Genomic DNA, 13,990 nt, shown 5'->3' with positions numbered 1-13,990 from the left:
TCCTTATACCTCGTCTGTGGTCATGCAAAAAGACGACACGGTTCTGTTCCAGGAAAGACGACACGGTTCTGTGCCATGCTAAAGCAGCGATGTCACGAAAGTGGGAACGCCGAAACCCCGGCACCGACGAGATATATATAAAGACTGCCAGCCTTACGGGAGAATGTGTCGCTCGAAAAACACGGTGTTTTCTACCGCTCTCTAGGATAGATTTTGGCTGGAGTAAGAAACAGAAGGCCAACGACGGTATCTCGTCGGTACAGAAGACCACGAAGGAAATTCTCGTCGGTGAGAAGGTGAATCATCACGGAACCAGAGAGGAATGAGAGTGCTCACGCCCGGGGTTTCGGCGTTCCCACTTTCGTAACATCGCCGCTTTAGCATGGCACAGAACCGGTCAGTCTTTCCTGGAACAGAACCGGTCAGTCTTTTAGCATGGCACAGAACCGGTCAGTCTTTTAGCATAAAACTGAACGCACATTATTTTTTTAACCAGGATTAGAACGTACAGCTTAATTGTTTTATATGAAATATGTAACTAACATGTAAATCTTGTGTACAAAATCTCTAATTAATATAAATTAAGAATAATATTAATTGTAATGATACGTATTTTATTTTTTTCCAATTTTGTAGTTGCAAACTCTAGTTGTAAAAAATGGAAAACCCGGAAAAATTCGAACAAATACAGATCTCGTATCGAAGTTTAAAAGCGACCAACCTGAATATTAATCTAATAATGAGCTATTGTGATCAACACTATCTTAAATTTTTTCATATATTTAGCTACTGTTATTATTAATTGAAAAAAATTTTCTTTCATGAATAAATATTTTTTCCACCTCAGCACCATATGATTTTTACTAGATGACTTTAAAAACATATTAGAACTATTTTTAACTAATTTTAGTCGAAATCATTCTAGTTTACTCTTTATTTCACCGTTCTACTAATTTTTTATGGGCTGCATTGCAGCTCTGTTTAACACTAATTTACAACTCGATACCATAGTACCATCCATATTCAAGGAAGAACAATTTTTTGCGACGATCATTGAAAAAACAAAATACACAATGCAGTACTTTAGTGCGTTTGTGACTTAGCGCCCAGAACACCTACCTGTGTTCTGTGTCCCATCTGGAGTTTTGTGGTACGCTAACAATCGCTATTGAGTCGCAAGCCAGACCATACAAACGAATGCATCCACAACTTCCAGAGACCTGCCTCCAAAACTAATTAAAGGAAGGCTAGACATGCAGTGTGTACTAAACTCCTCAAAAGAGGCGGATTCCAGTCGCTCGTGTTATAAACCTCATTCGATACTTCATCGAAAGGGTGATCTTACATATTTCTGTAACAGTTCCAAGTGCATGCACTTTGTTCATGATACACTCTTTGTAATTATTAAATTCAATTAAATATTAAGTAAATCTTTCACGGTGCTAACGGCCCTCGCAGAGATGGGCATTATTTGGGATAAAAAATTATTTAAATGAAAATTTGAATAAAAGATACTTCATCTTTATTTGTTATTTGAAGGTTCGAATAAAAAAAAGCATCTTTATTGGCCGAGTATCGGATAAATAATTTTATTCGTCGAGAATTTATCCGACGAATAAAGATAATTTTTTCTATTCGAAGCGGATTTATTCGAACTTCGAATAATTTTTTCATCTTTTATCTGTATCTTTTATTCGAAGGCTTCGAATAAATCTTCGAATAACTTTTGCCGAGCGCCGAGCTTCAAAGACCCAGCAACAACGGACGACATACAATGTAAGCGAATGGAGAATCGCGCTCGTATGAAAGTTTAAACTTTTAGATTTTCCATATATCCTCATGAAATTGTGACGAGCGAATGGAGGTGATTTTCCTGATGAAAATGAGGTCAAATTCGAGTGTAATCGGACAAGTTTCACTGATACGTAATGTTACGATAAAAATTACAATCTCATTAAAGACAGTCCAAATGATGTCGTGTTTGCACTCATTTTGATCGGAACAAGCTCTACAACTCATTCGTCTTAACAATATTGTTCTGATTAAAAACACAAAAGCATAAATTGCCAATAATGCTGGATTCTCCATCTGCTTACATTGTAGGTTGTTGGTCGGTCGTTGGACTTTGAAGTTCCGAGCTCGTAGAGTCGCGAGATATCGGTGTGAAACAACTGCCAATCCAATTGCAAAACTTCTTTATTTCTCATTATTTTTTTATGGGACTTGCGCCAACTAATTCGTGGCATTCTTCTGATTAAAATGACACTAAACACGGTACAAATTGGACTGTATTTAGCATTTTTATCCGTAGATTTATTCGAAGGCTTCGAATAAATCTTCGGATAACTTTTGCCAGCTCGACGAATAAACGGCGACGACGGCTGACGAGGACCGACGAGCGCTGAACGTCGAAGACCCAGCGACTGCCAAACGGTATACAATGTAAACGGATGGAGAATCGCGCATTATTGGCAATTTATGGTTGTATGTTTTTAATCAGAACAATATTGTTAAGACGAATGAGTTGTAGAGCTTGTTCCGATCGAAATGAGTCCAAACACGACATCATTTGGACTGTCTTTAATGAGATTGTAATTCTTATCGTAACATTACATATCAGTGAAACTTGTTCGATTACACTCGAATTTGATCTCATTTTCATCAGGAAAATCCCCTCCATTCGCTCGTCACAATTTTTTGAGGATATGTTGAAAAATCTAAAAGTTTAAACTTTCATTCGTGCGCGATTCTCCATCCGCTTACATTGTATGTCGTCTGTCGTCGCTGGGTCTATGCAGCTCGGCACTCGGCAAAAGTTATTCGAGCATTTATTTGAAGCCTTCGAATAAAAGATACAGATGAAAGATGAAAAAATTTCTCGTAGTTTGAATAAATCCGCTTCGAATAAAAAAAAGTATCTTTATTCGTGGGATAAATTCTCGTCGAATAAAATTATTTATTCGATACTCGTCGAATAAAGATACCTTTTTTATTCGAACCTTCGAATAACGAATAAAGATGAAGTATCTTTTATTCGAATCGTTATTTAAATAATTTTTATCTAATAATGCCCAACTCTGGGCACACCAAAATGACTGGCATTCAAAAGGAGAGAATATCCGTCTACGATATAATGTTGCACGGAGAAGCGGACAGCGAAACTAGAGAATGGCCGTCCCCGAGGAGTGGGCCACACATTGTCGGCTATATCGGTATGAGACCAGAAGACCACTACTAATCCAATCACAAAACTTCTTTATTTTTCGTTATTTTTTTTTAACTTTTACCAACATATTCGTGACATTTTTCTGATTAAAATGAAACCAAATATGATATAATTCCGATTATAATTACTTGTGTAATGAACGATTGATGTTTCGGACGCGAAGAAGGACAGCGTATGGGAAAGAAAGAGCCGCGGAGAGTCGAAGCGTTCGGAAAAGATGAAAGACTGGCGTGAGCTCAGGCCTTTAAATAAAAAAATAAACTTTTTCATTATTAATTATTTTTCTATCGGACTTTCACCAACATACTCGTGGCATTTTTCTAAGGAAAACGGTACCAAATATGACAAAATTCCGATGATATTTACTTGTGTAATGAACGACGGAAGTTTCGGACGCAAAGAAGGACAGCATAAGAAAGAGACGCGGCGAGTCCTTCCCGTCTCGAGTTCGACAGCTTGGTTTTCGCCGCGGACAAATAGATGTGGTTACTAATGTATATGTATTGACAATTACTCACAGAAAGTTAAATTTAACAATACAATTAATGATTATACACAAAGTTTATTGCTTATAAAATATAAAGAATATTAAATGTAAAGAAACAATTCTATAAGTTATAAAAAATAGCAAACAATACAATTATAATTAAAACTTAAAATGACAGACACTTTTCAAAACTTTTATCTCTACCTCTATGTTAGTGATACACAAACTGAAAATTTCATCGAAATCGGTTGACGGAGAAAAAAACAACGTGCATTGCAAGATATAAGAATCTGTGTATCTGTGTGTTTGTACAAATAGCAATAATACTGCCACCAAATAGCTTTATATGGATAAGATCCGTCGAAAGTTAGTTTCATTACATAACACTTTTATTTCGTTACTACCTTTACTTGAATAATTGCAGTCCAGCATTAGAAGTGGTATTATCGGTTAAATAAGTAAAAAAAATAATTTTCTGTTTGTTACTACGGATCACAATAAGAACGATTGAATTTTGTCATTACTTGAATATTGTATTTATTCTTTTTGTTTATTCTATAACTATTACAGAATATATTTTGTTGAATAATCATTATTTTATAAATATCGCAATAAGTTCCGAATTAATTAATTACACCTATAAACTATCGATTATAAAATAATGATTACAATGGTGAATAATATGGAAAATAAGAAGGCAATAACAGTGTAATGAAATTATACAATAAAAAATAATTATTTTCATTCTACGCATTATCCGTTTATTTATTGCCTATGTCACTGACGTTTCTTCCGTAATTCACGAGCAAATGTTCTATTTAGGTAGCGAGCGCGGCATGTTTAGCGATGTTGGTATTTGAGATCAGTGATAGTTCCACGTTCTTAGTTCCACAACCGACGAGAGTTCTCGACATTGGGGCCGTTACCGACCGCTCCCAGTACCCACCTGGTACCCACTTTGAGACTCGCAGCACAGACGAGGTATAGGAGTAGACCAATCACCATATGGTGTTTCGTGTCTCACATGTAAACAACTGGTTCTCTTACGCCCTCTACGCTGACGAACGATAAATGTTGGAACTAGATCCACAAAAATGATCAAAGAGGGGTGGGGGCACTCACACGTGCCGTCGTCTACTTACGTTACTTTACTACGCACGCGCTACACACAAGCGTACCTCTATTCTGGCCGTGTGAGCTGCCTGTGTGACGTCCGCCGCTCCGCGTCAACGTTTGATCTAGAAATAAGTTAACAATTAATAATAGTTAATAAATATTATATATCAAGATAACCAATAAGAATACAGACCGTACCACACAGCGTACACCTTCGATAGACAACGTTTGATCTAGAAATAAGTTAACAATTAATAATAGTTAATAAATATTATATATCAAATAACCAATAAGAACACAGACCGTACCATACAACGTACACGTTCGATATCATAATCATACCGCTAATATTCAGTATAAAATGTTATAAACAATCTATAATAACGTTCCATAATAATTGTCAAAGCGTAGGCAATAAGTACTCGAAACACTGTAACACAAACACATATATCATAAGTACACTGACACACATCGAACACATTAATATTAAGAATAATATTGTCAATAGTTATTAAGAACAAATAAGTTAATACGTACGCCAATGGTCGCGACGAATAAATTAATTGTACGCCAATGATTCTCGTTTGGCGACAGCAACGTCAGCGATAATGCACGTGCGGCAGTAGAGATAAGGCCCCGAGCCTCGAGAACAAAGAGATTGCTGACGCAGCAGTCGGACCTCTCTCTCTCGCACCCGCCAGAGCTGACTAAGTATAAAAGCCAAGCCAGTACAGACTCTACCTGCTTCTCTTCAGTCTGAATCTAGAGCCCGCACCGAACGGTCGTGTCCGCGGAGCAGTCAGTGCAAGCCTTACACTAAATCGCGTCTCAGTCTTTTACAATCGTCTCCGTCTTTTACATCTTCACTGACTGGCTCATTCATCCTGATCCGCTTCAGGCCTTCCTATATTAATCCAACAAGTGTATTCAAGTTATTGTAACCCTTATAATTATTCCAAATATATTATACATTATTTAATCCTATTAAACTCAGTGTTGTTACATTATACCCACCTTCGATACTGGTGATAGTTGAATAATAGCGACAGTGTCCTTGCATTTAATATTGACTTCTGTGCCGAGTGAGGACTAGCTCCGCACCCACGGACAGTAGCATCTGCAAGCGAACGGTTTAGGTAGTGTTCTTACAATTCCTTCATGACATTTGTGTTGAGTGAGGACTTGCTCCGCACCGGCAAACGATTGAAACGATTTGTGAGTTAACCAGAGAGTTAGATAACGTGTCCTCGTACGTCTTCTTGACATCTGTGTTGAAGTGAGGACTAGCTCCGCACCGACAGACGATAGAAACCACCTACGAGCAGAAACCACATATTATTGCCACAGTTAGAAATCGTTTTGTGAAGTGAACCAGTTTTCCTTCTCGTTACCCTCCCACCACGCCTAAGATTCGATACGCGTACGAACGAGGTCACCAACCACGCGGGTGAACTCCGCGAGTTGAATCCAGCTGATCGAGAGGAAGTCAACGATCATCTCGAACGAATTTCCGAGGCAGCCAGCCGATCCTTCCGGTCCGGCACTATTCCTGAGAGGCCTGCCGTACCTGGTGCAGGATCGTTCAGGATCAATCCCTGACAGCCGTTAACCGCCTGCAGTAACACATCGAGAGGCCGGACGACATCCAGCAGAGGCTCGCTCCAGTTCCTGTCATCCCATCGTTGCTGAACGTCGACGACAGTTGTACCGACGACCCACGCTGTGAGCGATAGTTATAAGTCCACGATACTAGTTAGATTCGTGATTCCGCGTTTCTGAGCCGTTCGTAAAACCGTGTGAAACCGCGAGTGCAAGTGATCGTTTTCCGGGTCCAAGATCAGACACGGGCGTACGTACCGTGTGGATCAAAGACCGTCAAAATAAAGTTACTTACCGGATCAAGCGAGTAGGGATCGTGTCGTTATTAATTTTTACGTCGATCCACGCCCGGGACGTGACACCTGCTCGACTGTTCGCGACGCGTTCCACCGAATTCACGTTACCAAAGTTTCGAGCGCCTGAGCCGCAATCGATTATTGCAATTAATTCCCATTTCGGCGAGGCGCACATTTTGCTACAACTTTTAAACTAAAAAAGATATCAATACGAAATTTGGACTAGAAATCTTTTTTAAAGCGTATACTGAAATATGTTCTATATTTTTTAAATCATTTTTTTGTTGTTTTTTAAGACAAAGCCGGATAAGATGGTCAAAAGTGCCTCCAAACCAAATTAATTTTTAGTCGTACCATGCTCAACAAAAAATTACTTAAGAATTCATGAATATTCTACCTAATATCATACACGACTGAGATTTTTTCAGAATTTTTGGCTGCAAAATCGATTTTTAAACAAATCCGAAAGCATAAAAATGCCGATTTTATATCGAAGTTTTCAGCTGACCAAGTTTATGTTATTATGTTATTTGTGTTTCATCGTGATTATTAATGTGTAATTTTTACAGATTTTCCAGATTATGCAAACATGTTTAAGAAAATTGGATAATTGGATGTCCAATCATTTGGAGAAAGTGCACATTTCGAATTGAAGTTTCAGAGATACCAGTTTTATAAAAATTCAGTAGTTAGATACTATTGAAACAATTTTTCTTAATTTTTCAGAATTTTTTATAAATTGTCGTTAAAAAAACAAAATCAATTGTTTCGATGCCTTCTGTCCGCTTTGTAGATGTATGATGTAATATTGAACATTTTTATATTTAGGAAAACTGTAGAAATTTAAAACTGCAATATAAAATATTTTATTTGCGTTACATTTCAATATATGACTGTGACTCTCAACAGTTTCGGTTGGCGCAGGCCGGAACATCTCCGGCTGAGAATCTTTTGGTCCGGGATTGAATCCCGCATCGAGTGAAAGTTTAAACTTTTAGATTTTTCAATATACCTTCATAAAATTGTGACGAGTGAATTGAGGGGCTTTTCCTGGTGAAAATATGTCCAAACTAGAGTGTAATGGAACAATTTTTATTGATACTTAATGTTGATAGAGAATCGAGTATTATTGGCAATTTAAGCTTTTATATTTTTAATGCGAATAATCTTTTTAATACGAATAAGTTGTAGAGCTTATCCCGATGAAAATGAGCCCAAACACGTCATGATTTGGACTATCTTCAATAAGATTGTAATTTTTATCGTAACATTACGTATCAATAAAATTGTTCGATTACACTCGAGTTTGGACTCATTTTCACCAGGAAAAGCCCCTCAATTCACTCGTCGCAATTTTATGGAGGTATATTGAAAAATCTAAAAATTTGAACTTTCATTCGTGCGCGATTCTCCATCTGATTACATTGTATGCCGTTTGTCAGTCGCTGGGTCATTGAAGATCGGCGTTCGTCGGACCTCGTCGCCGTTTATTCGAGCTGGCAAAAGTTATTCGAAGATTTATTCGAAGTCTTTGAATAAAAGATACAGATAAAAGATGAAACTTTATTCCAAGTTCAAATAAATCCGCTTCGAATATAAAAATTGTCTTTATTCGTCGGATAAATTCTCGTCGAATAAAATTATTTATTCGACAAAAATACTTTTTTTATTCGAACCTTCGAATAACGAATAAAGATAAAATATAAAATGTTTTATTCGAATCGTTATTTACATAATTGTTATCTAAATAGTGCCCAACTCTGTCAGGAATGCGCTATGCATTGGATTCCCGGTTGCACATTTTGCTATAACTTTTGAACTAAAGAAGATACCAAAGTGAAATTTAAACTGAAAAAATGAAAAAGAATCGGGCTTAATTTTGTATTTTTAAATCATTCTTTTTGTTTTTTAAATTTAATTATCCTTACATAATGTTCAAAACTACTTATTATAAATATTGTTGTTCAATCTTTCTTCAATCCCAAATGATTAAATTTATTAGAATATACAGGGTGGCCCACATAACTCTGAACAACTCAATATCTCGAAAACTATGCCATCGATTTTAAAGTTCTTAGTCTTAAATTGCATGGAACTGAAGGGCCTTTCTGACTACATAAACGTGAAGTGGCCTCCCTTCCCTTTTAACGAGGGAGGGGAGGTACATTTATAATTTTAAATGGAACCCTCTATAAAATGTTACATATTTAGATTCTACAGGAAAAAACAAGTCAATTTTGTCGGAAACATTTTTTTGTCAGATACTTCCATGATGAGATATAACAGTTTGAAGTTTCGAGTTGTAGGTACTTGAAGCGCTCGGAAATAGCGTTATGGAATTATACGCGCTTGACTCCTTTGCTTATTCGTGAAGAAATAAAATGTACTTTAAATTAAATGTTCAAAATGTCCACCACGGGCTTGTAAACATTTATTTACTCGAAACATCAAAGTTGTTCTAACATTTTTTAACATTTCGGGAGTCACTGAAGCGCAAGCGTCACGTATTCTTTGTTTCATATCCTCTTTTGTCGTCGGTGGTTCAAACATAACTTTGTCCTTTACATATCCCCATAAGAAAAAATCTAATGGTGTTAGATCGGGGGATCGAGGAGGCCATTGACGAGGTCCCCCACGACCTATCCATTTGTTCCCAAATTTTTCGTTCAAAAATTGCCTGGTGATGATTGCAAAATGTGGAGGAGCGCCGTCTTGTTGGAACCACATTTCTCTTCTAACGTGCAGTGGCACATCTTCCAAAAGCGCAGGCAAATGATTTTTTAAGAAACCACAATAACTTGCAGATGTTACAGTTTCTTGAAAAAAATAAGATCCAATCACAAAATCTCCTATTGGGCCACACCAAACATTTAAAGACCATCGATGTTGAAAGGGAACACATCGCATCCAATTTGGGTTTTCCACGGCCCAATAATGCAGATTATGTCTATTTACATGCCCTGAATTCATAAAAGTGGCCTCATCGGAAAAAAGTATTTTGCACAAAAAGTCATTTTCCACAACACCCTGCAGCCGAAAGCTCTTGTGATATAACCATGTGATATGGATGATACTTTTGCCGTTTCAAAATTCGTTGAATTCATGAACGACTAATATGTGATGTTTGTACAAGTGTACGTTGACTAATATGAGGATTTAATGTAATTGCAGCAAGAATACTGGCACTATTATTTTCATTAGTAACAGCTTTAGGTTTATTGCGAGTTTTTTTACACAATTCACCGTGCTCGCGAAGCCGCTTTTCTAAATTATGAAATGTTGCGTGACATTTTTTGATCCCATAACGTTCAAAAAACATCACTGCCGCACGCCGATAATTTTTTTGGCATTCACCTAACGTTAATAACATATTCACTTCTGTGCCAAAAGTAGCCACAATCACAATGTTACTGCTTGAATAACAGCTCTAAACTGAAAACGTTTTCATAGATAAGTGAGTCAAACTCAAGAATTGTAAATATTATTGTTTGTGTTTCAAGGGCGGATCCAGCTTTGGCGCCAGGGGGGGGTCACATAGTCGTGGTCAAGTCAAGAACTTATAATTTAATTTTGATAACAATAGATACAAGTAAAAAGTAGGTATTTTATTAATGTACGTAAGTACTGTACTTAAAAATATTTATTCTTTATTGTACACTTGAAAAACTTAACACATAATAACTTGTACATATACACGTACATATTGCCATCTTCTCTTGAAGACATTCAGAGAAGCACTATCACGCACGGAATGAGGCAGCCTATTTATATTCCATAACCGTGGTGAATGATTTGTCATAACAGCTAGAGGTATGTCGAGGGGTATGACGCAAAACTCCGCAAAAGTGAAGAGGTGGTACGACAAGGGTTTCCAACAAACAAAATAGAAACAGACAAAATACATATATTTAAATAACAAAATCAATTTTTCTTTTACGTCTTCTCCCGAAACGCGTTATTACGTCATTTACGTCAATGGGTACGTTTTTATGAATGTGGAGAAGTGCCAGTCCGGTTAGGCGATCTTCAACCATTGAAGATCTTAGCCACGATTTAATTCTGCGCAACGTAGAGAAAGACCTTTCTGCTGTCGCTACACTGACAGGTAGTGTAGCCATAATACATAAAAATTTTCTTATATTAGGATACATATCGATGTCACAATTTAAAATAAGATCAGAAATCGACTGCGGTATGTCCTGGCTCCGCTGCCACGCCTGCCACTTCACCATCCACAGCCGATATTCATTTACAATGACAGAAAATGGAGTGTTATCTAGTAATAATGTATAGTCGGTAGCTAGTTGTTTCACAGTTTCAATGTCTTCATTACTACATTCGCTTTTTGGCATGAAAACGCTTAGCTGAAACAAATTAAGTACATCAGGAGACAGGCGGTCCTGGAGATCACTTATTATTGAATCTAGAAGAGGGATGTATATAGCTCTGCGGAAATACTCTTCAGCAGATTGAGCAGGTTGGTTATTGGCCCTATGTATTTGTTTTGATACTATTCTGGGGCATTTAATTTCTACATCTAGCTGCTCAGCTACTTCTTTAGCCTCTTCAAAAAGCTGTCGGTAGATTACGTCCACATTTTCTCTTTTATTTTGTAAAACACTTAAAGTATCATTAATAGCGTCCGTAGCTTTTTTTAAATCAATTGAGTTCGATTGCAGTATTCTGCTTAAAGATACAGTAGTACCTGAAAAATAAAAAGTAAGTGACTGTGACTGTAGTGCATAAACTAAGAATTTATAACTTAATATAAACGGTATGTACTCGTAGCATAAAATATTAACAAAACAACAACATAATTTTAAAGTAGGTTTAGTATACTCGTATAAGTTCATTTGCCAAACAATAAGAAATAAAATAATTTAGGGAAGTACCCACCTAATACATCACTTAAACAGATGGAGGATATAATAAAGTCAGAACTGCGCAATGTTTGCAGCAAGCAATGCGCATCATTGGCAGTTTTATTGTCTTGCCAAGCAGAAATCTTCTCCAAAGCGCTACAAATTTTGACTAAGTTGTCTCCTTGAAATTGAAGATGCCCATCATGCCTCTCTACCCAACGTGTCTCACAAATACCTTGCATGGCAGCTCCGAGTTCTATTTTAAAAATTTCATGCCTCTTAGCGGATGCATTGGCAAATGCCACAACTTTTCTCATTGTGCCAGATGTATTGCGACAGGAAACTACTTTGGATGATCTTGCCAATGAGTTATTGAGCACATGGTTGTTGCACGGGCAACGTTTAGCATGAATGGCTATTTTCATCAATTCTTGCACTGCACCTTTTGTATCTGATGCCATAACCGAGCAGCTGTCAGTTCCAATACCCACACACCAAGATAAATCTAAGTTAAATTTGGTACACAGATTTTCAACGATTTTCGCCAAAGCTACACCTGTCAATCGAGGCTCTATGTCACCTGAATTGTTGTCTTCACGTCTAAGAACATCGTAGGTATCACAAAAAGTCACAAAATGTTCCTTAATAACGCCATCATGCAAATATCGGAATGATAGGCTCAGCTGTGAGATATGTGATATATCTGTTGTTTCATCGAACAAAATTGAAAAATATTTAGCTTCCCGCACATTCTGTAAAATGTTTTCCTGGATGATTTCTGCGCAAACATCTATCAACTCATTTTGTACAGTCTTGCTGATGTACGTGGCGTTGGATTTTGAAGATTCTAAATGTTGCTGCAATGCAATATCGCCAGAATCAATACGGAATTTTAAAAGGGCTCTAAAATTCCCTTCATCGGCTACTACGCTGTCATAGTTCAGCAATTTACCATCGTCGCGATGGCCACGTAACGATATATTTTGATGGCCACAAAATATTATAGTTTTTACGATTGGTCGCAAACGTTCTCTATTTTCATTTATTTGTTTCAGTCTTTGACTATTTACTTGGTTCATTATGTTAATTTCCGGTTTATGAAAACTCAATAAAAAGTTCTTCCCTGCTTGGACAGCTAATTCGTGGTATTTGTTTCGCTGGTGTGTTAGCAGAAGACCATTTTCACCTAGCAAATTACCGAAAGCTTTTAATGGTTCTTTTACGAGTCGACATAAAGGTGTTTTTGTCTGTACACCACCTCCAGGAGCTACGACAAACAAAGCACAGTACTTGCAGTAAAGACCCTGGTCTTTATGCGACAAAACAAGCCAGTGAAACTTGTCAAGGTGAGACTTCTGAGCATATTTTTTTGTTTGTTTTCCTTTTTTATTAACAACACAATGCGGAAAAGTATAATTAGGGGGAGGCTGCCAATGCTTTTCAAGCAACATAGCTTTAGTTGAATCATTTATATTTTCCCCTATATAACAAGCAATATCTGAAGCAAACTTTGGTTGAGAAAGTGAAGTCTTTATCTGATCAGAATCAGAAGTCGATGTACATATTGTAGGCTGAATATCGTTAGTAACAGGAGAGCATGTTTTTTCTTCATCTATGGTTAATGTAGGCAATGTAGCTGTAGAAGCAGAAGCATCGGCAATACAATTATTTTCATCTGTAGTTGTTGTAGGTGAATTTTTCGAGTAAGCAATCTCAAGCCTTGGTTTCTTTGGGAAAAATGAATCTATTTTTTTTAATGAATGTTTCAATCCACCACTACCATCTCCTTTTCCCTTAGAATCACCCTGCAAGCAAATCCATGCAAATTTCACACCCCACAACAGACAACAGACTGTTGCAAATACATATTAAATATATATTCGCTATAGTACAGGCTGGTGGCGCAGGCGCATTACCTCACAAACAAAGCAAAACCATGCAAATTTCACACCCCACATCAGACAACAAACTTTTGTAAACATATGAGTTATAAGTACATAAAAACATAATAATATAGGTAGTTTTACAGAAACTGATTACTTACCATTTCTTGAAATTAATGAATTTGCAGCTACAATTTTTAAGAATACTTATAAAGGTGTAGGAATAACTAAAAATTAACCGAACACGTCTTTCGCTTTCAGCCACGCTATAAAGACTGACTGTCGCCCGTTGACCGTCGCGGGTCGCCGGCACAGGGCCACCTTCTTTTGTTTATTACAAACTCCGATCGTCTTTTTATCTCACCGGTCCGCCGGCCGTGGTGCGGTCCTAGGCGACCGGGTTTCATATTTTTTTTTTTTTTTTTTTATGTAATTACATAAAATCTGTATGGTGACAAAATATATAAATAAAATCATTATGTTCAATTAGTGGTCCACCAAAGTCCTGGAACCAGCTCAGG

General features: G+C 37.1%; 1 protein-coding gene across 1 annotated transcript; it reads right to left on the bottom strand.

Moving 5' to 3' along the window:
- Positions 1-10,230: 10,230 nt before the first annotated feature.
- Positions 10,231-13,544, bottom strand: LOC143364132 (52 kDa repressor of the inhibitor of the protein kinase-like). Its single transcript, XM_076804630.1, has 3 exons — positions 13,538-13,544; positions 11,621-13,438; positions 10,231-11,429 (listed from the first exon to the last, which is right to left on the bottom strand). Exons 1-3 carry the CDS (start codon positions 13,542-13,544, stop codon positions 10,633-10,635), a joined length of 2,622 nt encoding a protein of 873 aa, XP_076660745.1. The 3' UTR covers positions 10,231-10,632.
- Positions 13,545-13,990: the final 446 nt, after the last annotated feature.

This window comes from Halictus rubicundus, unplaced genomic scaffold, assembly GCF_050948215.1.
Source record: "Halictus rubicundus isolate RS-2024b unplaced genomic scaffold, iyHalRubi1_principal scaffold0292, whole genome shotgun sequence".
Lineage (NCBI taxonomy): Eukaryota > Metazoa > Arthropoda > Insecta > Hymenoptera > Halictidae > Halictus > Halictus rubicundus.
Note: the sequence above shows the minus strand (reverse complement) of the source record. Positions and strands in the feature narration are given on the sequence as shown.

Coding starts and splice junctions, on each gene's coding strand:
- LOC143364132 (XM_076804630.1), bottom strand. Junction 11,430..11,620: donor CTGTTTAAGTGATGTATTAG/GTGGGTACTTCC, acceptor TTTATTTTTCAG/GTACTACTGTATCTTTAAGC.